Raw genomic sequence first — 25,814 nt, 5'->3', positions numbered from 1 at the left:
TTCCTGTGTGAGGCTGATGGTGCCTTCTCTGTTGGTACAGACCTATGGTGAGGGCAAAACTTCGGGGTTTACTGTTTGTTTTGGTTTGGGTTTAGTTAACATACAGAATATCAGCAATAAAATATGTATTTCAGGAGAATGTCTAAGTCAGAAGAAAGTATTGAACCAAAAAGCCAGGAAACTCCCACTTTTGTCAGAAGGGAGTATTTGAGTGTGAGGTAATTAAAAGGCCAAGAGAAAGGAAGTGAAGAAACAGCATATTACCTGTTTCTCCCCCCCCCCCCCCCCCCATATTTGTTATTTGTAAATTAACAATCTAAACTAGAACCTCATTGCTTGATCTGAATTATCGCATTTAGATAGTAATTACAGCTCTTCTGCCCTGAATCACCATCATAAGGTGATGATTTTAGACCAATATTCTGTCTTGAGTACCAAGAAAATTGCATGTGCAGGTATAATAAAAAAAGACCAAATAGTGACTCTTTGTGTTCATGACCAAAAATCCAGTTGCATTTCTATTGATTAGGGCTTTTGTTACTTGCAGCGGGTGGGGTATGTGACATGGTGCAGTGCACAAAACTCTCTTGCCAGCAACAGATTTGGAAAGAGCTGTTGTTAAAACCCAGATCAATGAGTAAAAGTACAAAGACATTTAAGCATAAGATCATTTAATAAAAATGCTTTTCTGTTCTCATGCTTTGATCAAGTAATTCCCTTCCATCAGCTTTGATTCAGTCTCTGGCAGCCTCTTTCCTTGAAGAGACTTTTATGGGACTTTTTGAAAAGACTGTCTTATGTGGGGTGTGCTGGTGAAACCAACTGAAGTGCATTTCTCACCCTAGCAATATGATAAAAGGCTCTAGGACTGTGAGGCTATGAAGGCTTTCAGCTTTTTTACCTCTTTGGAAAAAATTAATAAAAACTGGGAAGAAGTGTATTTTAAGCTGTGTAAAGATACATTAGGTGGACTTGTGTGTGGTTCCTTTATTTGCTACTGTGCAGGCTGAAATATTATTGACGTGAATTTTAATATAAGGGATGGCTTTACTCCCTATACTAAGCAACTACATTTGGAGATAATTTCCTCTAAATATAATTTGTTTAAAGGCATGATTTATGCTGCAAATAGGATTTATGAAGCATGTCTTGAAAAAGTGGTTTGAACAAGATCTTTCTGTGAGCCAAAAAGATGCTTTTTTGTAATATAAGTGTCAGTAGCAAAGAGAGAGTAAAAGGAGCAGCTGGAGGGTACATTTATTGATATTTATTTCATATATACTTTATTTGCTATAACATCCACTGCCAAAATCCACCTGACATGTCCTTGTGTTTTGTTGCACCCCTGTGGCAGAGCTGTCCTTTGGCCTTTGAAAAATGCTAGCTTGTTAGTGAATATTGGTTTGTACTGCAGTACTTGCCTACACTGCATTGTCCTTCCACATGCACTTGTTATAAAATAATTCTTTGACTTCATCTGAAATAGCATGCCGAGCCCCTAAACTTGATTATTAACATTGGGGTGGTTGGCTTCAAAGGTGTTTGTCTGCACCTTTTCAACATACATATCTATCAGCTATAAAGAGTGAACCCTTCCCTTGTGGACAGTTGTCATTGTGGCTGAACAATAACTTGTTCCCTTCTTGCAAACACTTGAATATGTGAGAGAGGGACTGTCAAGAGAGCAAAGGCAGAGCAGGGCTTGGGGTAGACTCTCTGCAGTTTGCTCATACCTTGGACAAGTGGCTCCAGTGCTGTGGTTTTGCACCAGTATGATAGGAATGCAGTAGCTGCCACTCTGGAAAAGCTGTATATTTTGGAAATGTGAAGCTGTTCTGTACTGCTTGCCCAAATCCAACAAAATTCTTGGCTTTGACTGTGTGGCTAGCAGCTTCTTTTGGTATGTGATTTTTTTAAGCACAGCTAAAGTACTCTATGTGATGACAGCATGTCTCACTCCTTTTCACTATCACCACCTGTCCATACTGTGTTTTCTCATTTCTGTGGTGTTTTCTCTCACTCTTCTACTGAGTGCTATCTGTTAGTGAACTACTTCAGGACAATGCCAAGATAATAGCAATGTGGGAGACCTCCATTTTCAGACCTGTCTCACAGGAATCAAATCAACACATGGGTTGTAATACTTGTTCAGGTTGAAGTGAGTTTTCATCCAGATGGGGTAATGATGGAGCGCAGATTAAGTAACACTGGAGTGACTAACTGTATGTAATTGCTCTTCTAGTAAAAGCAGAAAACACTTCAGTGAAGACTAGTAGTTGTTGCAGTGGTAATTAACAGTAAAGTTAGAAAAGCTCTTTCTTGGTACCCATTAACACCATTAGAAAGCATCTTAGCATACATTATGTGTTAACGAGTTCGTGTTCGTGTCCCTGTGCTCGTAACCATATGTCAGGTGTGTGCTGGGTGCCTCCTCTGTGCCATTATCCTCATGCTGTTCTTGCTACTGTCATACAGCATGCCCATCTGTAGTAGTGGTGCACTGCTACCTAAAAACCTCAGGAAGCTGGTGAGAGATAGTATAAACAACAAAGGGCTGGAGAGCAGAACTGGAGCACAGGGATTGAATGGTGTACCCAGCACTGGAGGATTGTGTAAGAAATGGAATGGCTGAAATAGCTTCACTGTGAAAGCCTCTGTAATTTTTAAGGACAAAGTATTAGTCCTTTTTGTTGTTTCATGTGCAAGGTGGACTGACCCCCAACTTTCCCTTGCTTATTTTCTCAAAAGGTCAGATCTAATCCTCTGGTTCAGCACATTGGGAGGCACATCAAGGTTTTTGAACACCAGAGGATCAGTATAGAAGGGCAGCTGTCAGTAAAGTAGCTGTGGATGCCTGATATTTAGCTCTTTCACATCTATAGGGAGATGACTTTGTTATTCTGTAAATGAAAAAGTTTCTCTAAGGTTTGCCTATGTGCCCTTCACTCTCATAGGCAGATCTCCTGCTGACTTCAGTGTGTGCTAGACTGGCCCACACAGAGAGAAGGAACAGAACATTCGAATTTTGGAATAAGCACTAGCTGAGCTGATAAATCCCAGTAGCTTTCTCATTGCCATGGCTGTGTTGGTCCTTACCCTAGGAAGCTATTCTTCTCCTCTTATCTGTTTTAGGGAAATTTCTATGCAGTATTGCACAGTGCCACTATCCTGGACAGTCTTCATTCAGATCATGTACCTTCTAAAACACTGAAAAACATAAAACAGAGCTTTGATTAACAGCCTGATATGGAATAAACTGTGATATTCAGCAGCAATGGGAAGCTATAACAAAACATATACTTGGCAGCAGTGCTGTGCTACCCTTTTGCCTGGAAGGAAAATTAGATCTAAAAGACAGATTCTCAGATGGAGCTGGCTCTGGTATGAGGATTGTCAGGTAGCAGATAACAGTGGGAAGTGACTTCTGGCTCTTCCTGGCTGCTTGCCTTGAGAGGGAGATGGGATGGCTGTGCTCCCAGATGGAGGAGCGAGAGGGAACCCAACACTGTGACATGTGAGGGTCCCCCATAGATGCTGAGGCTGGGCTGGCAGCTGCTTCTGCAGCGAGGGTGGTGACAGCTTGGGGGAGAGCATCTCACCTGTGCCCCGGCAATATCAGCTCTGTGAGCTGAGCCTTGGCACACAGAGCTCAGCTGAAATGGGTAAACAGAGCCCATGCTCAAAGAAAGGGAGAATTCTAAGCAAATCCCAGGCCATGACGCAGAAATGCTGCTGCAGGTATTTCTTACTGCATTAACAGGAATGAAAAAGGCAGCATGTCTGTGAGGGAGAAATACTTCAGCAGTGGTGCTTACCTGAGTGGAAGCCTCTGCAATTTTAAGACGGTTGGCTGGGTTCTCAATTGGTGTAAACATCCAGTGCTTTTGATTTACTTGTAGTTAAGTTGTTTTGCAGTGTCTGAAAATCTTGCTTACACATCTGAATCATGACTGAAGAGCTTGGGCCACTGAGGGATTCGTATTGAAATTCCAAGTTTAATTAGCATATGGTGTTAAAAGCAGATGTAGTTTAAGTGAACAGTGCTTCAATGCTCTTATCTAGAGAGATGTTTGATCTTAATTCTAAAGAAGAAAAATGAGCTGGCAAGTTGCTGCTCAACTCTGACAAAGTCCAACCCCAAAATAAGTTTTAAAATAAATATAAAAACCTTTGAATTAACCCTTCCTCAGTGAAGTTCTTAAGAATCTAGCTTTTTATGAAAGTGTATTCACTGACACATGCTTGTTAAAATATATTCATTATAAGTGTACATCCAGAACCAACCTGAAACCTTTGAAAGGTCCAGGGAGTAAGCCAGTCAGGGAAAAGAAACTGCCAACCAGTGTATCGTGGAAGAATAGCAAATTGTGAAGCAAATATTTGAAACAATGTTTTTTTGTGACTAAAATATGTTTCTACTCTACTTGTGACAGGTAGATTTTCACATGCATAGAAGGAAAACAGGCACCCAGCTTCCACTGAAACCCATCTTCCCTATTTATTTAGTACATTCCTCAATTATTTTTTCATTAAAACTGAGTCATCTCATAGATAATCTGTAAATGGTAGCATAAGACTTTTAGTCACCACAGCTTGTATAGTAATTGGCTGCACTGAAAATCTGCCTTGTAAATACAAGCTTGTAGTTGATTTGTTGTGTAATGAATTGTTTTTTGCCTGCAATGCCAAAAGCTGTTGCCATGAACACTACAAAGTGATGATTTGCTTGCTGTCAAGTCACTCTGGGTATTTACTATTCTGAAATCCTTGCCTCCCTATCCCTCTCCTTTGCACACAAAGTGAGAAATCTGAGAAATGGGAGCACTGTTTTCTTACCCCAAAGAGGGGAGAGCCGTGTGAGTGAAACTGATTTCCACAGAGGAATACAAATGGGGTGCAGCAGCTAAAGCCCTTTGCCAAACTCTTCAGTGATGGAGGAGCAGCAGCCTTTGGGGTTGTTTGGAGTGGAAACATGGGGGGGTTTAGAGGCAGCCCACTTTTGGATCGAGCTGGTGTCAGAAGTGCTGGGCCTGCTGACTTCTCTAGAGGGACTGACCTGCCTGTGACCTCTGATGTGGTTTGACAGAGAATGCCTCTTCCCACTCCAGTGAGAGTAGGCGGTGGTTCTGGTCTCTTTCTGCTTCATGGGGGTCATCTGGAGTCTGGAGCAGACCCAAATACTCGTGTGGTCCTCCCCTCTTGGAACGGGATGATGTCCTGATGATGGATGTGAAGTACAGATGCAATTAAATAGGTTCTTTCCCCCCAGGGTCTTGTCTTTCCTTTTCAGTCACAGTTGTGAAGCCTGTATGGTTTTCTTGTTGGTCCTGTGGTTTCATGACAGCTCAGAATGTTATGACAATAGCGATGCCTGTTCCAGAGTTTCCCCCTTGTAAGATCCTTATTTAAAATCCTGTCCATCGTGCAATCTACTTAGCTAATTGTCAGAGCTTGTCATGCCATGTAATTAAGTAGTTTTGGACAGCATTCAGATGCCTCTTCAGGAGTGTGTAAGGGTGTGTATGGAACTGCATCTCTTCTTCCTTGTTACCACAAAAAATGAGTCACACTTCTGGCTGGCTCAGACAGAGCTGCAGACATCATCACAGTAGGTTGGGTGGAGGATTTAAGATTAGGAGCTTCTGTAACCTGATCCCACAGAACAGCCCTAGCCAGCCTTGCTATTGGTGCAGGGATTTGTTCACAACTGGCTGGGGATGACCAAGGGGATTCTCTTGATCTCATCAACCTGCTGTTAGGAGCTTGCTTATTATAGCCTAATAACTCTGTCCTAGAAGCACAGGCAGCCCTCAAATTAAGATCTCTGTGTTGGCTAGGAAGGATAAGGCTTCAGCATCATGGATTTGAGAGAGCCTTGCTGTTTGCTACTTCTGATGCACACACACAATTCAGGTAATCAAACTCCTTCTCAAATGTTCATGCACTGCACAGACCAGCCTGTCTCTGCCTCTGACTGACTGAAGTGCGAATAAACCCCAGAGCTTCATTGTTTTGCAAAAAAAAAAAAAAAAAAAAAAAAGAAGAAAAAAGTGTGTGCATACACAGGTATATATTTTTTTTCTGGGAAAAATGCCAACACGCTGCTTCAAATTTTGAGGCATTGCCATCCTGGGTACACTCTATTGAATTTTGGGGTTGTTTTGTTTTTAAAGCCATGTTATAGAAATTATTGTCAACATGAAAAGTGTTTTTGTTTTTTGTTTGGATTGTAATAACAAAAAATAATCTTTGAGGTCCTTTGAATGCTCAAACATTATTGCAGCATCTGCGCTGTCCTGATTCATCCTAAGATTTTCAATAGCAGCCTAGTAGAAGTAGAATAAAGCATGGCCCTCACTGGAACCTCTCTTCTGTCAGAACTCAGCATGGTCGAAAAAATAAACTTAAATCATGGAAAGCTGTTGAAGCGAATTCCTTTGTGCTGCTGTCAGACTGGGAGGAAACAGTCCTATAACATACACAAAAAAATCTTCATCTGCTTTTATGGTACTTCAAGAAGCATAGACAAGCAGTGATTCAGGACTGAAATGTTTCTGTTAGAGGGATACAAGCTCCATCAACAAAGTCCTTGTGTGGTTGATTAAAATGAGATTAAAGCATGCCAGAAGCAGGTTCCCTGGCCAGCCATTTCTGTTTGTTGTGTACATCTCTTACTAAATGGTGGTTTTGTGCCCATAACTGTGTGCCTTTCTCTGCAGCCCTTTCAGGACTGGGGAGACCAGGGTGAGATGGCTGCTGGGTTACATACTCTGCCCATCATTTCTGGGAACCAGAGCTGCTGGTCTTGGAATTTCATTGTCTTTGTCTGTAGGAAGTGACCTCCTTTCTCTTGATTGCTCTCCAGCAACCTCTGATTGATCACGTCTCAGATATACCCAGGGATTTTTGCAGTTGTCTCTTCTGCTTTTGATTTAAGAGAGCACTTGTAAGTGCAATTCATCTTCCTAGGTGCTAAGTAAAAATGGGAGACAGAAGCAGGCTGTGCCCTGAAAAGTGAAAAATCTGAATAGGGAAGGCAGAGGAAAAAAATGCTTTTCTTGTTGCTAAAAGCTTGGGGCCATGGAGAGATTTACAGCTATGCTGTGCAGTTACATGTGGAGTCTGGCAGAGGGCTGGCTGAATTTCTTCAGTAGCTCCCATTGATCTGACGCTCCAGGTCTATCTACCAACCACAGCCTGTTGTTGTTCCCAACAGGCAATGCTCTACCCCTTCCCCACTGCTTAGTGCCTTTCAGTGGCTCCAGCCCCACATAGATCACTTTCCAGCCAGATTTCCCTGCCATTTGTGCTTCTCTGGGATTTCTTAGGAGCTTGGGGATATCATGGCCTCACATACTATTTTAGGTGTCAGTTGGTAAGAACTGAAACAGATCATACGTTTTGATGCAAAATAGCATCAGAGCATTGATAGGTGGGGCCAGATGATCTTGACATAATCCCTTTGACAGGGTGGGTAAATCCCACCTGGTGCTTGGCAGGAGCAGAGGAAAGCCTGCAGCTTGGCATTTCCCTGCTGGGGAGAGCAGCCATAAGGGAACATTGCCAGGCTGTGCTCAGACCAGTGATCTTATTATTGAGAGCCACTGGGAGTCCTGGAAGAAAAGAGGATGCTTTTGAAGTCAGGCCTGTCTGTTTATGAGCTTCACTAAGCAGCAGAAACCAGACTGTCCCGAGGGCCAGAGAAAGGGGAACCTCTTGTGTAGTTCCTCTAATCTCTAGGTTTTGTTATGTGGATTTTGTGATCTGTAATTTAGGATTAAAAAGACCAAAGACCATTTAAGTATGGATTTCATTCTACTGATTGTGTCATCGTCCACAGATGTGGAGCCAGCCAGAGTGTATCAGACCCTTCATCAACTAATTAACTTGAGTTGTCAAGCTGCAATCAGTGAACTGCTCTCATACTAAAATAATAATGATAAATTCCTCTCATCTGAAGCTGTCAGCTTCCAGCTGCAACTGGCTTGAGTTTGCGGGGTCTGTAACTTACTCCATGAAGAAAAATCAGATTTGCACCTCTGTCTTGCCAAAGCTTGGCTTGGTTCCCTTTCTAGCAGAGTTTGCTGTTGGAGCAGCACCTGAGGCCAGGCCAGGATTATGCTGGGCTCGTAGCACGACTGAAGCTGCCATCAGACTGCCACATTCAGCACTGAGAGTCATTTTAAAGGGACATTTTCTAGCTTCAATTGCTTATTGAGAAACTGATTTGATTTCTTTTTGGGTTGCATTTAAAAAAATCTGTAAGGGTTATGTTTCTCTGGAAATTCTTGCTGTTGTTTTTTAGGCGAGAGAGGTGATACATATTTCACTGTAGGGCAGGGTCTAAGAGCTGTGTGAAGGAAAAGGTGTCCAGGATGCCTTTGGGACTGCTTGTCTGCCCCACAGAGCTGGCAGGCCAGCAGGGAGCCCTTGCAGGCTCTGCTGGGGTTGTCAGCCCTTCTTTCCTCCCAGTTTTTGGAGCTTTAGTGCCCTGTCACATCTGTCCTGTCATACTTGTCACGCCTATCCTGTCTTAAACAGACCAAGAAAGAAATCCCATTCCACAGTGGTAGAGGGAGTCTTGGACTCAATCCTCCTGCCTCTATCTTGCATAAAAAATTGAATGCCACCTCCTCTGAGTATGACCACTCATAGAAATGAATTTTTTTTAAAACTGGCTGACCACATAGGAATTCCAAAATGGAAGCAAACAAAAATTACTTGTTTGGTTTATCCAAAAGGACTTGGACCAAGGAATTTGTGTAGCCTTCTAAGAAACAATAACTAGCTTCTATTGTAATGAATTTCTTTGCACAGTTTAAACATCACAGATAGAAATTAAAAGTATAGTTTACCCTACAGCATAGGTTTGGGTGACAGCTATAAAAGGCTATAAAGCATCTTAATTAAAGTTTTATAGGCTCATAATCATGTGTTATTTGAGATAAATATCATTAGCAATACCAGAGCTATGCAGAAGCTTAACATGCTTTAGATATCTAGAAATACGTGTAAAATAAATATTTTTCTAAGGAGGTCTTCTTTCCCCATCAAATAAGAGATCCTGTGTAAAGGCAGGAATGCAGAATACAGAAATCAGGAGGCCTGGTTTTTCTTAGTGCATTCCCTGTCATTTCTAAAAACCATCATGGAACAGATATCCTTTTTCTGTGGAAAAAGCTCCTTTTTAGATGGCTTCTTGGTGATTTGATGCAGAATAATTCTTTAGTGTACAAATCTGCCTTCATAAACATCCTCATAAATATAACACAGCAAACAAACTGCTTGGAGGTCAGACTGCAGAAGAGGTTGACCTTGCATTTTTAGCAGTTTAGCGTATGCTAGAGCTTAGATTTATTTAGCAGGATTAAATTTTGCAAAGGTCCTGTGACGAGTGTTTCTTACAGAGTAGGAATGTCTGAAAGCCTACTACAGACTAATAGGAAACACTGAGCACAAATGCTCAGGTGCAATTTAGGCACAAATTTGGTGTTGATTAAATGCAGAATCTCAGACAGTATGCAAAATAGGTGATGACTTTAAAGACTAAACAGATACTTTGGTAGTACCTTTGCAATGAACATCTTAATTCAGGCACCAATTATATTTCATTCTGTATCATTGAAACTCTAAGTTATATCCTTATTTCTGTCCAAACAAAGCCTCCATGATGAAAGTTTAATAGCATTAAGCACCTTAATAAATAGGGATGAGTTTCTCTTTTTTTTTTTTTAAGACATCTTGAGTTTGCTGAACTAGAGCTTCTGCATTATGTTTTGGTAACTGAATTTAGGTGTGTTTTGCAGAAAGGATATGACACGTGTTCTGCTGTAAAATACAGGTGCCTCTTCATTTTGTGTAGATGTACCCTTAGGAACATGAGTTTACTTACAGATTTTGACAGTGACATATCAAAAGAGCTGAATTGTGGTGATGTGAAGAAGTAAATACAAATATATGCTTTCTAGTGCAGGTGATACTTTTTATTCCAAAAGAAAATTTTTATTTCAAGCATTAGCACTACTGTACTCACTAATATGCCTATTAGGACTCTAAATCCTAGGCTATTGTTTTAAATTGTTTATTTCTGTTTTTTCAAATATGTATTTAAATGTGTGCCTGCTGCTAGCAGTCCTCAAGTCATTTTGACTGTTCACTGTTACAAATACTCAGAATAGCAAATCAAAAAGCCAAAGCTTGTGCTCCTGCCCAGAATTATTTATTTATTTTTATTTTTTAATATCAGAAGCTCCTTTATTTTTGCTTGAATGGTTACAGAGATGGCAAGGATAAGAGATCCACTGCTGTTTACTTTTTTATGTGGGATAATACAACTCTGGTGATTCCATACAGTATTAAGAAAAGAAACAATAGCTGTTAATCTTATATGTAAGGAGATATATGGCCACTTGCATTTTCTTTGTACAAGTTCATTACATTTTAATCTCAATATATAATTATCACATAGTAGTTTTCTGTATTATTCCCTTTCAAATACTCTTTTGATTTGTTGGAGGCTCTTTTATATTTCAGTTTTTAAATTTTAAGCTCTCTCCAACACACCTTTGGATTTTGGAAGGGGAGCCTAAGGGAGCTGTGAGCAAGCTGGGGACCTTTGGTTATGAAGAGATGGATGCAGGTGCAGCAGCAGAGATCACTTCTCTGGCTGGCCCTGGGATCTTGGTGTGCTCGCTCTCATCTGCTGACTGAGTTGTTGGTAGAAGAGCTCCTCACCCCATTTCAAACCCTGTTGTGTTGGCTGAAGGCACCTCTGCAGATCTGTGGCTCAGCAGCCTCAAAGGTGTGTGCTCAGGGGGTAAATTCCTTCTGCTACAGCAGAACGTGCAGAGTCCAGCTGGTTCTGAAGCCTTTGAAACACTGCATTTCTCCTCATGTCCAGTCGCACCCATGAAAGCATTTAATGTATGCCTACTATTTTAGTCCATGAATATCTCGAAGCAGTGAAAACTGTGGTTGAGTACTCAGTTGAAATGGGCTCTCCGTGACCTGATTCTTCAATGTGCTCAGCGCTCGCTTGGGTGCCTGCGAGGTCAGTGAGCGCTTCTGGGCCTTCACTGCTTTGGGAGTGGAGCTGAAATATGGTGATGTGAACTGTGCTTCCTGCTCATGTGCGTGCAAAACCTTAGTCCTGTTTTTAAGAATGCAAGACAAGAAGAGAATCCATTTTGAGTCTCCAAGGAAAAAATCCAACATAAAAAGATGTTAAAAGGCAGACACTAGTTAGTGAACATTATTGAATCCTTGAGTTTTTCTAAGTCATTATATTGTTTTCTCTGCTTCTACTTTCACAATAACTTTATCCTTTCATTGGAACTGTGCAGTTGAAAGATTTTCATGCCTGATTATACTTGACAGAAAGATCCTGAGTACCACATGTGTGTTTGAAATGGTGTTTCTTTGAACGTCAGCCGATCTCTCAGGTTAGAGCAAGTAACCTGATTTTAAGAAAACTAGCGCGTAAATTGCATCTGTGCTGCTAGGACCTGCTGACACCACAAAGATAGGTCTTGGCAAAAGTTTTATTTGGGCTACAACTCTTCTTGTATGGCATGTCAGATGGGTTCTTTATTTCTGCTTCTTCATTCTTTATTGCTGAGGACATTAGTAGGGAAGCAGGCTTTCTGCTTCTTCAGGACTTTGCAGACTGGCCCTGCTTGTCTTTTATCTGCTGCAATAATCCTCTCTGTGTAGGTCTCAAATATGCAGAATTTCCTGGGGAAACAAGGAATTTCCTTAAAAAATTTTAGTATTGGGCAAAAAAAATCATTAGAAAAGAACAGGATGACAAAAGCTCAGAAAGCACAAATGGCAAGAGAGCTCTGTGGTGCACAGGGTTTTGGGGCTGATACCAGATAATTTTTAAGAGATTTTATTTGTTTAGTCTGGCTCGGCACCAGCTATTCTGCATCTATGTACACTCTCAGCACTGTTTGAACACACAGATGCTCCAGTATGGGTGCAGGAAATGCCCTCAGCCTGAGCTGTTCATGTAGGAATAGCAGTGAGTCTGAATCCACAGGCAGAGGTGATGGCAGCAGTTATGCAGATGAGAGCACGTAAAAAGGAATGAGGTTTCTGCAAAGTTACTTGTGCACAGGCTTAAATAAAGAGCATTGCAAATCATACCTAAGAATATTTTCTCTGTGTCTATGATTATGTTATTTCCATAGCAACTAATTATGCCATAAACCAAAGATCATGACTTCAGGTGACATGTGAGCAGAAGGAGATGAGCTATTAAGTATTGAAGATTTTTTTTTAATGCAAATTTCCTTATTTATAAAGAAAAAAAGAGAAAGAAAATGAAAGAAACAAAAAAACCAGCAAACCAACCAACCCTGAAGTCTGCCATATAAGTGAAATTGCTTGTGCCTAGAATGTGTTTTCAAAGTTTTGTTGGAGACATCAGTAAGTATTTCAAGTAGTTGTAGGTACAACTGTGAATATCAACAGATTTTTGTATTAGCTGAGGAAATCTCTGGAATATATGACTGTATTCTCCTGCCCATGCAATCCAGGGCTCAACCCTTTCCAGCAGCTATAACCTTTTACAGATACTGAAATTGCTAATGGATGAGCAGGGACCCTGGAAGTAAAAGGGAAGGTCTGGGTTCTTAGGTGTGTGATAAATTTGAGATTGCAGTGAAGCATACTGTCTTCTGCTTCACTTATTAAAAACATTCTTATTTCTTTTGAAAACAAAAGATTCTAGAGATTTCCTCTGCTTACAGCCCCATGGTCCTACTCTTTGAGCTGAAGGACTTGCAACCCAGAGTAGAACTGATATTGCTTGATTTGCCTGTTTCTTAGGGGACTGCTTTAACATGTCTGGTGTTTGGTTTGGGAGCTGGCTTTATGGCTCCCCTCCTGACCCACTTGCACCTTGCTTAAAGTCTTTGGCAACATCTGGAGACTCATTGCACCATGTGAAATTTTAGGAGAGAGCAGGATTGAGGGAGGAAACCTGTTGATTGCTGCTTGAATGGACCTGGAATATTTCCAGGGATGGGGCATCTACAACTTCTTTGGGCAACTTCCTCCAGTATTTCATCATCTCACTGTAAAACAATTTTCCTTATATATGTAGTCTGAATCTATTATCTTTTGGTTTAAAAACATTACCCCTTATCCCATGGCTCCAGGTCCTATTAAAAAGCCTGTCCCCATCTTTCTTTAAGCCCGATTTAGGTACTGAAAGGCTGCACTGAGGTCTCCCTGGAGCCTCTTCTTCTCCAGGCTGAACAACCTGAACTCTTTCAGTCTTTCCCATTAGGGAGGGTGTTCCAGGCCTCTGATTGCTTTTGTGGCCCTGTCCCCAGGTCCATGTCTTCCTTGAACTGAGGACTCCAGAGCTGGATCTACTACTCCACATGGGCTCTCATCAGAGCAGAGGGGCAGAATCACCCCCCTCAACCTGCTGGCCATGCTGGCCAGTACCCCCAAGTCCCTCTGGGCAGGGCTGCTCTCAATCCCTTCATCCCCCAGCCTGGGCTGATACTGGAGGTTGCCCCAAACCAGGGTGCAGCACCTGCACTTGGCCTTGTTGAACCTCATGAGGTTTCCATGGGCCCACTTTCAGAGCTTGTCCAGATCCCTGTGCAGGGCATCCCATCCCTCAGGTGTGGTGACTGCACCACTCAGCTTACTGGCATCTGCAAACCTGGTGAGGGTGTGCTGGATCCCACTCTGTCACTTAGAGACACTAAACAGTCCTGGGCACAGTTGAGCAGAGACTGAAAACCTGTGGCAGTGTGAGGCTGACAGGTTAAAATCATAGTCTCACTCTCTTTGCTTTGCTTTTAGTCATTTATAGTCATGCAAAATGAATATACAAAAGCAAACAAATCAGAGACTCCATCACAAGGCTTTTTTTCCTCCTAGCTATAACAGCCAGCTTGGCCCTGAACTTTGGTTCACCCTCCAGTCAGAAGAGATGTTTCTCTTAGATTTTTGGAAGCGGTACAATTTTTATAAAACCTGCACCACTGCATCAAATTAACCAAACAGTAGCTGCAAAGAGTGCACTGGGTGAGCAGACAAGGGATTTCTCTCCACGCATGTTGCTGAAGGAAAAGACAAGCAGGGCCAGACAGGTTTGATTAACACTTTTCTCTGGTGATCTCTGTATGTACATGAAATTAAAAAGTTGAGCATTTGGAGTGTATTCACCAATCGATCACCCTTAGCTGATTTCAGTGCTGTGGTGTGAAGCAAAGCTAATAACTCACAAGAACATGCCACTCTTGTAGTAATGTTTGATCTTAGTCATGTTGGTCACTGAAGCTGCTGGGACTGATGTCACCTGTCACATGCATGCCTTTGCACACTTCTCTGTTGCAGAATGGGAGCAGTTGTCACATCCACACCCTGTTTTATATAGTGTATTTCACTAATACCTTCTAGCAGGGTTCTTAAAATTTTTATTTTGTGGGTCACTTAACAACATCTACTGAGGTTAATTCAAAGTGAGTTGTTTCATTAGGAGGATGGAGCAGGTATGCAGAATTTTGAAGACAGTGACAAGAGGCATTAATAGGGGAAAATAAGTGCAACCACTAAAGGACTTAGAAGACTAAATTAATGAAGAAGTTAATTAGTGCTGCATTTTGTGTGAGCTGAAGGCACTGATGTCTTGTGGTCATGAGTGTTAAATCGTGGTGGAAGAAGAGAAAGCAGTATTCAAAATAATAAGGGAGGTGGTGTGGGGTCTGTGGTGGCTGCAGCTCAGGGTGAGGTGCAGAGTGTGGGCTGGGTGTCTTCAGGTGAAAGCTGAGGCTGCTCAGAGAAAGGGTGTGAGGGATAACACAGTTAAGAGATCTGCCCCTGATGCCCAAGCCTTTTACAGATAATTGCCTGGAGTTCACCTGGTGTCATTAGAGTGAGACTGCTGCCTCTTCTCTTTCAGGGTCAGGGTTTTGGCAGGAGTCAGTGAAGGGTTACCAGCACTCCACTCAAAGTGGCAGGGACAGAGTTGTTATAACCTAAATGGTAGCGTGCCACCAGAATCAATACAAATTGAACCTCTGCTGGCGAGACTGCACAGTGCTTGCTTTCTTGTGTAGAGGAATCAATATGAATTGGCCACAGGATGGGAATATAGAGATGCAGCTGGGGAGAGAAAAAATAGATGTTAAGCAGAGGTGAACAGAGGTCACTAGGTCCACACCGTGATTTTAGGCTCAGTCATTAACAAAAAGTTTTGTGAAAGCTCTAATTTGCCTGTCCTTTGAGTCACCCTTTAGACACAATGCCCCAGTGATGCAATGCTTCCAAAGTTTATTCTTCTTGGTTCACACATCACTTTATTGTTAAACAGCTAAAATGTCAGCATGGGTCCCAGCATGCCCTTTCCATTCACTTCACACCAGAGATGGGCGAGAGTAGAGTTCAGAGTTCACCAGCCCTTCTCCTTTTGTTGATTTCCCCAGTCCCCATGCAGGACATCACTCCCTCATGTGAGCATGTCACCCAAGCTGCAGTTAGCCTGTTGGTGCCACACTGCTTTCTCAAGGGTTTCCCATTTAGGCTAGAGATTCTGACTGGGTTTCCTGATGTGGAAGACTTAATAAAAGAATGATTGTAATGGCTATTTGCTGAATGATTCTGTTTCTAGTTAGCTGTTGTTATTGTCATTAGAAAGAACAGCAACTACTGGAGAACTACATTTTACACTAAAGTGCCTTTAAAAAGTTGTCATTTCTATGATGTGTGCTACAAGATGATGGTAAAAAGAGGCGGGAGGAAAAGTATCCTTTATTGTAAGGGTTATGCAGGGTTACCTCAGCCTTCCTAAACATTTTCTGCATCTGTCTGAAATATATACACTGTGTGTTGATATTTATTTTTATTTAAAACAAACATTTAGAAATTCTACCTTAGATCCTGGCTTTATGAATTATTCCACTGTATTAAGGACTTAATTCTCTTAAGAATTGATGATTTCTCGCCTTCAGGAAAGGGGAAAGCAAGTGATTTCTAACCCTTTTCTTATCCAGATAGCAATGAGCTGCCTTTGGGCTTCAGTTGTCTAGTTTACGGTAAATATGCCAAATTCTCCTCTGTTAAATGCAGTACCATGGGCACCCTTGTTAAATCACAGTTATCTGACTTGTCACTGCTTCAGCATAATTTGTGTGCTGAGCTGTACCCAGTTTTTCTTTCACCATTTAATATGGTGCTCTGTGCACAGGCATTTTTACTCACTGACAGAAAACATAGAAAATATTTTAATCACTTTTGGGTTTCTGTTACTAAACTGTCTAGTTGTAATACAGGTGAGGAGAAAGGGTGGAGGCAGAAGTGTTTGGTAGCACAGGAAAAAATTAACAGTATATTGGGAATTCTGAGAACAGATCTGCTTCCATTGGACCATCTTTATTTGCTAGGGAAGGAAGATTCCTTTAAGGGGGGCAGAGTTCATATTGTGCAGGAAAGGGAGGGGAGTAGAAAACTGATTTTGGAGGTAGGGAAATCAAAAATTGGAAAGTTGTAACTCATCAAAGTTACTGAGCCAGATGGTGCAGGAGTTATTACCCTTGTGTTTTGTGCTCAGGTTCTTTCTTTCTAAAGCTTGCACCAGGTATGGTCAGTGTATTTATAGTTTGTGGAGGAAATGAAGAGAAATAATTAGACTCTAAGTTTGCAGTTTGTAAATTAACAGAATTAGAGGGTGGTTTGCAGGGGCGAACTGCTTAGGCTATGTGCAAAACCAGCTCATTTTACTTTTACTAATTTGTTCTTTAATTAATTGGTGCCCATGTCTCTTGATTTATGCTGAGACTGGCAAGATGCTTCAGGAAGGAAATTTGTTTTCATCTTGATTAATTCTCTGCTGGGCAGGCGTTTTAAAAAAACGTTAGCCAGCCATCTTTTGATGTAGTTTCAGTAGGTTGCAGTCAAAATCAAAGGGCAGACAGAGAGGGAGGCAGACAGATAAGGAGGTGGCACATGCAGAGACAAGTGAATTACTTGCACAGGGAGTTTGGGGCAAAGATGGTAAATGAGTCTTGCATCCTGAGTATTAATACTGTAATTGCCACAGTTTCAGTAAGATATTTCCTTCCCGAAAAAGTTGTGTGTGGCACATTTTCAACTCTTTACTGCCTGTGGGAGCTGTCAGATTTTAGGGAAGTGCTCCCCAGCGTACGGAGCTTGATGCCGATCAGTGCGTTCTGACAGGGGACAAATGACCTGGCCATACGCGGTGCTGAGTGATGATTCCGTGGGACGGAGCGAATTAGGAGCATCCCGGTGATGGATCTGCAGCGGAACAAACGAGCCTTCCGGCAAGGGGAGCACGGTGTGTCCTGACCCCGCTCCCCGCGGAGCATCCCCAGCGCTTTTGCGTACGAATCCTTCACTGCACGCACTTACTCCGCTCCTTTCGGCAGCGCCGCCTGTGCAGCGGGCAGCCCGCAAAGCCACCTGGCCCAGGTCGGGGCTCCGCGCCGCGCTCAGGGTTTGGGGGCGGGGGGGAGCGGCGGCCCGGGCGGGGCTGTGAGGGCGGGCCGTGGGCCGGGGCCGGGCCGGGCCGGGCCGGGGGGCGGGCAGCGCCATTGGCGCGGCGCTCGGAGGAGGGGCGGCCGCGCCGGGAATGGAGCGCCGGGGCCGGCGTTCCACAGGCGGCCGCCGCGGGAGCGGGATGCGGGGATGCGCCCAGTGAGCCCGGCGGCGTGGGGCGCAGCGATGCGGCCGGCGGGAAAGCGCCTCGGCAGCGGCTCGCCTGTCGGATAATCCCTGCCCCTGCCTGCCGGCCGCGGGTCTCGGCAGCGGCACTCTGTGTGTGTGTGGCATGCGGAGCCGGGGTTTTGTACGGCGTTTGCGGGCGGAGCGAGGTCACGGTTCCTTTTTTTGAAATTCTTTGCTCTGGGTACAGTAGATCTCTGTCTGATTTTTCCTTCCCTGGTAGCGGGGTGGCCCGGGAGGGACGATCGTGACAGTGACGGGAATGTTTACTTGTGCAGAAGTCTTTCTCATGTGGAAGCACGCTGCTCCCTAACTTCTGGCTAAGCAGACTTCAGTTCACCAACTTTGCTGCCGCACAGCACGCGTAACTCCTTGGCAGGATGGCAGAGGAAAGAACAGCTGGTGCAAAGCAATAGGGGATTCTTAGCGAGGAGAAGGAAGGAAGGAAGATCACCAACCTTTCACCCACGGCTGTCAGAGCAGCAGGAACGGGACAGCTGAAGCCACCATGCGCAGGTCCAGCACCGATGAGTCCACCTATCACAGGAGCCCTTCCCTGGACAGCAAGGATTACAGTTTCCCAAATGGCGCCTTCCGTCGATACAGCAGCATGTATGGTGGCCAGTTTGGGGCTGCCAGCAACTCTTTTTTTGGATTTCATACCAACCCTGGCCCGAAGGCCACCAAGGCTAAGTACACGACCCCCAAGGGAAACAAGTACGTTGTCTTTTACCTGGATCTCTCATTTATTTTTCTCCTAGAACTGAAGAGGTGCAGCATGGCTCACAACTGCCTGCAGTGTATCAAGTACCTAATGTTTGTTTTCAACCTTCTCTTCTGGGTGAGTACACGTTTGGAACCGTGAAACGATTTTTGTGTCTGTTTACTGAGATAGAAGGCGAACTTGTTGCTACTTTTAAACTTAGGAGTTGAACAAAGTGGTGCCTAGGCTACTGCTTTTGTGGCCTCATTAATTTGTGTAGATAGTCTGCAGAGGGTTTTCTTCATCCTCTCATTTCCTGGCCTCCAGCTGCATTTCAAAACTGTGGTAGAAGACAAAAGAGTTGTGTTTATAGAGGTCAGTTGCATGAATGCCTTCATCACTTTGTTCTGCTGAGAGCTGTATACTTGTTTGTGCCCTGATCTTTCATTCTTATGTGTTTGCCTCAAAAGTTATGCATAGTCCTAGAGAAATCACTGAGGCCATTCATGGTTGTGAGGTTCAGCACGTGCTTACGTCTGTTGCTTTATTGCAGATGGTATCATGCATACTTGGTACCTCAGCACATTAAAGCCTGTATCAGGAATTTCTAGGTAATCATTCTCTGTTGCTGTCAGTGGTGGGTCCTGGCATTGCCATTCCCTGTTGAAGATGTGGGTGGAGAGAGACCAGAGCACTCCTCTCTGCTTCTGGGGCTGCTACTCTGTGCCAGGAGCTTATGAAATCACTGTGAGGCGTGCGTGTGTCATCATCTTTTTAATAAATTAGGTGGCTGGGCACTTCACTCCCTTGTAATGGAGTGTAGGCTGTGGCTGAGACTAAAGAAGCGAGTGGGGGGGACCCACGTCACAAATGCTGTTAGTCCTGTGAAAAAGGGAGCAGCATGTTTGCTAGGGCAGGACAGGATTTCTAGTTCAGTTTCTTGTCCAGAATCATACGTGGGAAGGTCTGTTACATGATCCTCAGGAGGTGCCTTTAGAGGGCTTGTTCCTCCCAAGTGGCTTATGAACATGCTGAGGGAAATGAGGAGTATTGTGAGGTGACACCCCTCCAGTCGTGGCCTGAAGGAGGGGCTGTGTGTTTGCAGCTGGATGTTACTGTGCCCTGTTACTGACTGTGCTCCCTGACTTGTTGGAGGTGCTCGGAGGGCTGTGAGATGGAGAGAGCTGTTCTCTAGTGTGCGCTGCTGTACAGCTGTTCAGAGCTAGGCATGCTGCAGTGCATCAGAAAACACAGAGTGCAGGCAACTCCTGCTGACCTGAGCCATACCAAGAGTCAGGATGTGACAAACTAGTGCAAGTCCCCTGAATTGGCACAGCACTAACCAGAGCTGTGAAACACAAGGAAGCTGCTCTCTTTGCATCCTAGGTGAATTGGTAGAAAGAGTGTTGTTAAGGCTGCATTCTGTCTTTCAAGGCTAATTCTGGTTGCTTCTGCTTCCCTAAAAATCATCTAATATTTATTGCAGCTTACTCCAGAGCTTTCTGAAAAAGGCAAATACTATCTTTCTTGCTTTTTTAAGTTTTGTGCCTCTACTGACTGTCTCTGGTCGAGAGTATAGATTGCACTGACAGTTAGTTGAAGTGTGAGCTAGAGAAAAGAAGTAGGGTGCTGGCATTAATAGCTCTTTTCAGGGCTGTGCACAGCACTGCCTCAAAGGATACAGGCATTCTGATTTCTCTGGCAATATTAATCTTCCACTGAAACATATCCATGTGATGAGAAGAGGTGCTGCTGCAAGTAATGTGTGTGTGTGTTTACAAAGGCAAGGTTGCACGTAATGATATATCTTTGGCATGCTTTTCAGTAGGAACACCTTAACATTTTGGGAGAGAAAGAGAGGTTTCTGTCTCCCTCCTAAAACCATCAGAGCTGCTCTAAGCTATGCTTGGAGGCAGAGAAAAGGCAGGGGTCCCACAAAGAGAATGCCTGTGTGGCTGCTGGGCTCTAGGTGAGCTGAAGCACACGAGCAGGGCAGTGGGTGGTGTCACACACTGACTGCAGCACAGTCTCTGGTTTGTTTCCCTTTCACATGCTACCTGCACAGCAGGAGTGATGGATGATCATCATGTCCAAATGAGGTTTGCACAGCATGGAGTTGTAATAGATGCAGCTCTTCACCTTCTCACAGTGAAGAAAGTAACTGAAAAGAGATGATTTTTAAAGGTACTGGCTAGTCTCTCCTTAGTAAAAGGAGAAAAATTTTCCATTTCTAGTGATCAGAAATCTTAGAATGATTATGGGTTGACGATGCTGTTGTTTTGTTTTTCATGTTGTTTTTAGTTATCTGTCATGTTTTACTTTGTGAAATTAAAGGAAAGCATCTCTGCAGGAAGATAGACTTTCTCTTTGCATACATGCTCAAGGAAGTTTTGCTGGCCCCACCTTTCCTCTCTACCCTTCTCTAGGTAGTTGGTTAGTAACAGGCAATAGTTTAGGTAGGAAGAGGAATTTATTTTTCATGTAATTGAGAGCAGTCATTGCATTAAATGAATTAAGTGCCTATTATAGCCTGCTCCTGCTCTTCATTCTGTTTTGAGAAAATGCTTTGATTTCTGTCAGAAATCATATTTTCATTTTTTTTCTTCCTGTTCCTATTCATTAACTCCAGTACATTTTGTGCATCCCTACAGCCTATTTCCCAGTACTTTCAGCTGTCTTTTCCACAATGTGGAAGAAAACAGTCCTCAGCCCTGTGCAACTCCAGTGGGATTTGTGCTGCCTTTCTGAGGAAAAGATCCTTTCCTTACAATACTGGTGAATTTATAGGAAGCAAATTCTCTGAGACCTTGATTTTAAATGTTCTTGGCAGGCTTTGTTGGATTAGGTGTTGTGCTCATGCTGTAAAATTTTTGAAAGCTGTCATATAACTGAAAATAGAGCAAATTTCTCCTCCCCTTTCTAATGGTTAAAGGGAGCACAAAGCTCCTTCACAAGTGTCAGAGGCTGAAGTACCTTGTCAGTGTTGATGCTGAATCAGTCCATTGGTACAGCAGACTAGCAGCTATTTTTTCAGAGAAAAGAATTGGATACTCCTAAAATAGCTCATTTCTCCATGAGGAGCCCTGTGCAAATTGCTCTTGGTGCATCTGCAGCTACTCTGGGGTATTAAGGTCCTGAAGCATGGGCAAAACAATATTAGAGAGCAGCACTGCTTCTCTAATGGGAATTTCCATCAGAGGCCGTTCCCTGGAACAGTGCCAGATGCAGATGAGCCCTCATTGTATCACTGCACTCATTGGTTGTAAGCTCCCAAAATAACTTTTATCACCTGATACAGAATACTTGCCTGGCTTCATTCATTTTTATTGACTTAGATTTTCATTTGTTGAATTGCTGAACCTTGAGACTGAAGATCACCTCAGATGATCGCAGAGCAGAATATTTTTATTTCATAATGAAATATTTTTATTTCTCTGTGACATACCCAGGGAAGAACATTTGTTTTCCACATTCTCCTCCAGACATCCAGCATTTCTTCACAGTCAGTAAAACAAACTTTTCCTGTGCTTTAAATCCAAGGATGTGGTGCCTTCTCTCTTTTTTCTTTTCTTTGTGAAAAAGATGGGATATATCCTAAAGGCTGAGAGAGTTCTGTAGAAAGAAAAGCATCATTCCCTTAATCGCCTTGACTTATGCAGCATCCCTACTTGTTTCAACTTCTAGCCCCCAAACCTTCAAGACTCAAAAAAGGAAATTTGCTAACTGTAGTTCTGTTGCCAGTGGCTTGTGCTTTCCTTAGATCCTGTGCTAGGGAAAACCACCTAGAAAGGTAGCATATTGCCCTTCAAATAACTGAATAGCTATAGCTGACTCTTCAGGTAATGCTTTAACCAATAGAGAAATTCAACAGCAAGATACTGTTGTTAGAAATCTAGTTATAAAGAGGAGATGACAACAAAAAGAAAGGAGGCAGAGAAGTTTATTATTTATCAAACTTACCATTGGTTATTTCTGTGCATGTGTCTCCTTTCCATTGGTAAAACATACTACATTTGTATGCACTACAAAGCAGTCAAAGCTCTCAAAAAGTTTTGTGAAATCTCTAATTTCATTGGGTAGCCTCCCAATGATGCAGGAGAATAGTCTCTGCTCTATTGAAAACTTGGAAGTTGCCATCTGTGGCTGAAATTAGCAAGTGGAACTCTGCTTTCCACATTCCTGGATGAAGAGTTGAGGCAAGGTGCTTTTCTTTCTTTTCCATTTGGTCCATATTAAAATTCCCAACTGATACAGCCCTGGAAATGCTTTATCTTGGCTTATAAGACACAAAGTGCAAATCTGAAATGTATGGAAATACAGAGCCAAGGAAGTGGCAGGTAGCACTAGTGCATGCACCTGGATCTGTGTGGGGAAAACCCCAAGAACCTGTTTAATCTGATTCTAGGTCCGGCTCTGGGTCTCTTCCTCCGTCTTTGTTGCTGCCAATAGTTTGTGGACCGCAGTTTGAGAAGCTCTGCACCAATGAGTATTCCTGGCCTGGTGCACTGGTGATACTGCCAACATTACTCACATTTATTTAGAAGGAGAGGAAGTAATGAAAATGAGAAATCCCTCATTGCTGGCATCATTTTACTTCCTTGCACTCCAGCAGCACAGGTTGTCTTGTAAGAACTATGCAAATGTTTATAATGTGTGGAAGACTGACTGCACAGGACAGCTGGGGAAGAGAACAGCTTGGTCTGAAAATGCACCATGGGGCACTGGATTGTGTTCAAGTGATCCTGGCCCAATTTGGCCAGAGGGTAAAGCTAGAGGGGTGTCTCTTCATTTCACTGTACCTTGTTGGGAGACCATCTGACATTATTAGCTTGAGAAGAGCTGTTGGCTGGAAGGTGGAGAATTCTGTAAGAGAAGCAGCTGATTTCATTGAAGTGGATTCCTTTTCCTTCATCTGCATCCTCCATCAGTCAGCTGAATGAGATTGATGGTTAAAACAGCCAGAAGCTCTACGGATTGTTAGTGGCTGAGGACAGCAATCATTTTGTGGTTATACTTGGCTGCAGTCTTAAGTTAGTGGAAAAAGAATTACCAATACAGCAGTAAGCCATTTTGAAAGCAGGTCCCCCATTTCATCATCATTATGTGCAGATATTCTTCTCTGATGGGCAAGGGCTGCAGCTCATCCCACGGGGCTGAGCTCACCAGTTGCAGCTGCTGGGTGCCCTTCTGCCCACCTCAGTCACATCCCCACCAGCTGGCTGCTGCTCTGAGAAGACAGTTTGATTAGAAGTAAGTCAGACTGTGTTTTCAAATGTGTGAAAGGTGCCTGATTAATCAGTAAAGCAGGCTTTGCTCCTGTGCAATTAAAACATGGGAAGTTTACCCCAGAAATTCATTTTCTCTAGCTGCCTCTGAGTTTCTGATTCTCTTTTGTAACTTGCCCGTTCCAGAAACTGCTCAGTCTGATTGACATCTTTCTGAGGGTTCTCTAAGGATGTATTTTTGAGGAGCATTGCCTTTAAAGAAAGGAGAGTCATTTGATGTGGGAATTACAGACTTTAAAAAATGGCATTTCCATGAGAAGCAGAACTATTGAGGGCTGATCTCAAGTGTGAGAGAGAGATGATTGTATTACCTGATGTCTGATTTATACAGGCACCAATTAGAGCTTTTTCCACAGTGGCACCATTCATACTGTCCCTCTGCTGTGTGGCTCCTGATGTCTAATAGGGACCAAGGATCATGCTGGAGTCATATCTCCTGGTGAAGGCATTGCTAAGAGCTACATTTGCTATCTAAATGCATACCTTCTGAAAACTTCTAGGAAGTTAATGACTTTAGAAGAATGCATATTTGTCAGATCAAGCTAACAGTGGGAAATGGGCTCATGAGTTATTCATGGGATACTCAGCCAACACAGTTCTTTTTCATAATCTTCTTTTCCTTAGGAAACCAGGTTCAGAAGGCTGTTAATAGAGGAAAAAAGTTACTTTAAAATTGACCATATAATAGATACCGTTTTCAAATTGCCTGCTGCTTCTGTGGCTCAAGACAAGAGCAGTTTCATGGCATTAGGTGTGTTTGCTATCACATTGATAAGCAGTGAGTTGGCCCCACAGGATACGGCCATGTTGTAGGAGTGGACAAACTGGCCTCTTTAAAGCAGTGAGGCAAAAGGCTGCAGACATAATTCCCTCTTCTGGACAATGACAGCTACTAAATCTATTGCAACCAATACTTTGACCTACACAGAGAAAGAAAAAAAGGCAGGTGAGATCATTTTTGTTCCTTCTTTTTTTGGCTTGAAGACTTTTGAAGGCTAGCCAGTTCTTTCTTACGCAGGATTTCTCATTGCTGGGGTTATGATCAAATAACTGCTACAACATATGCTGTCACCTCATAGTTCATTCTGCCTGTGTGTTACATCCCTTTCACCCTATTTGGGTCTTTATTTTAGAAGAAAAACCCCCATACTTTTTGGCCAGGGTGTTGTTTGCAACTCTGTATCCACAGGGTATACAGGAGGATGAAATACCACTCTCATTTTGTCTCCTGACGCCATTTTTAAATCATTATAGCTGTTATTACTACAGTGTGATTTATTTACTTAGAATGTAACTTTTGGCTAAGGTTGCAAATCTGTACAAGTTTTAATAATATACAGTATCTATATAAAATGTATAAAGACACTTGTTTCTGTTATTTTTAGTGTAAACTGAGCACTGCGGGGTCAGAAATGAAATGTGGTGTTGAGTGGAATGAATGCTGCATATTCATGAAGATTGGAGACAGTAAATTGTGTTCTTAGTACTGTCCTGTAATTGTTTCTCTGGGAAATGTTAAGCCATCATGAGATGCAACAGAAGTAAATGAAATTGAAATTGCAGCCTGTAATTAGACTGTCATACTGAAACACATCTTAAGTCTGTCTTCAGTATTAAAACCTCTTCTCCAAGAAACCCTTCCTGCCTGTGTCAAGTGTGAATGCCTGCAGAGCCTTATAACATGTTTCAGCTGAGGCTTGTTCTAAAGATGAAGATGAACATTGAACATTTGAAATAGTGCTTTGAATGAGGCAAAAGGTTTGATGTAAAATGACAAAGAACCAGAATGACTTGGTCTTTTAAGTTTTTATACACAGACCTTCAAAATTTTTGGATGTTTGGTTTTTTTTGGGGGTTTGTTGGTTGGTTGGTTAGTTGTGGGTTTTTTTTTCCCCCTGCTTGCTTTTCCAGATTGCTCACATAGCACTTTTTACTCTTTCTTTGGCCATAGCAAATTTATTTGTTCTCAGGTACTTTAAATAGAGTGCAGCTGCAGCAGGTATTAATCTGTGTCATCTTAATGTTGGAGTCTTCCTGATCTGTATGATTTTGAGTGAGTCTCACACAATCACAGACAGACACATAGTTATACACTAGATAGCAGCCAGCAGCTGCTGTGG

General features: G+C 42.8%; 1 protein-coding gene across 2 annotated transcripts in view; it reads left to right on the top strand.

Moving 5' to 3' along the window:
* TSPAN4 (tetraspanin 4) overlaps positions 1 to 25,814 on the top strand; it is a 414,602-nt gene that overhangs the window by 210,983 nt on the left and 177,805 nt on the right. Inside the window, exon 4 of one of the 2 annotated variants that reach the window (XM_054275435.1) lies at positions 18,468 to 18,547. In XM_054275435.1, the coding sequence (XP_054131410.1) occupies positions 18,485 to 18,547 (63 nt within the window). In that variant the 5' untranslated portion in view covers positions 18,468 to 18,484. Of the gene's footprint in view, positions 1 to 17,863; positions 18,548 to 25,814 lie in introns of those variants that run through there. The other variant, XM_054275434.1, reaches the window with a different exon arrangement.

Source organism: Melozone crissalis, unplaced genomic scaffold, assembly GCF_028551555.1.
Source record: "Melozone crissalis strain CALT ecotype California unplaced genomic scaffold, PUWL_Pcris_2 ptg000018l_1, whole genome shotgun sequence".
Classification (NCBI taxonomy): domain Eukaryota; kingdom Metazoa; phylum Chordata; class Aves; order Passeriformes; family Passerellidae; genus Melozone; species Melozone crissalis.
This window is presented reverse-complemented; position numbering and strand designations above follow the sequence as displayed.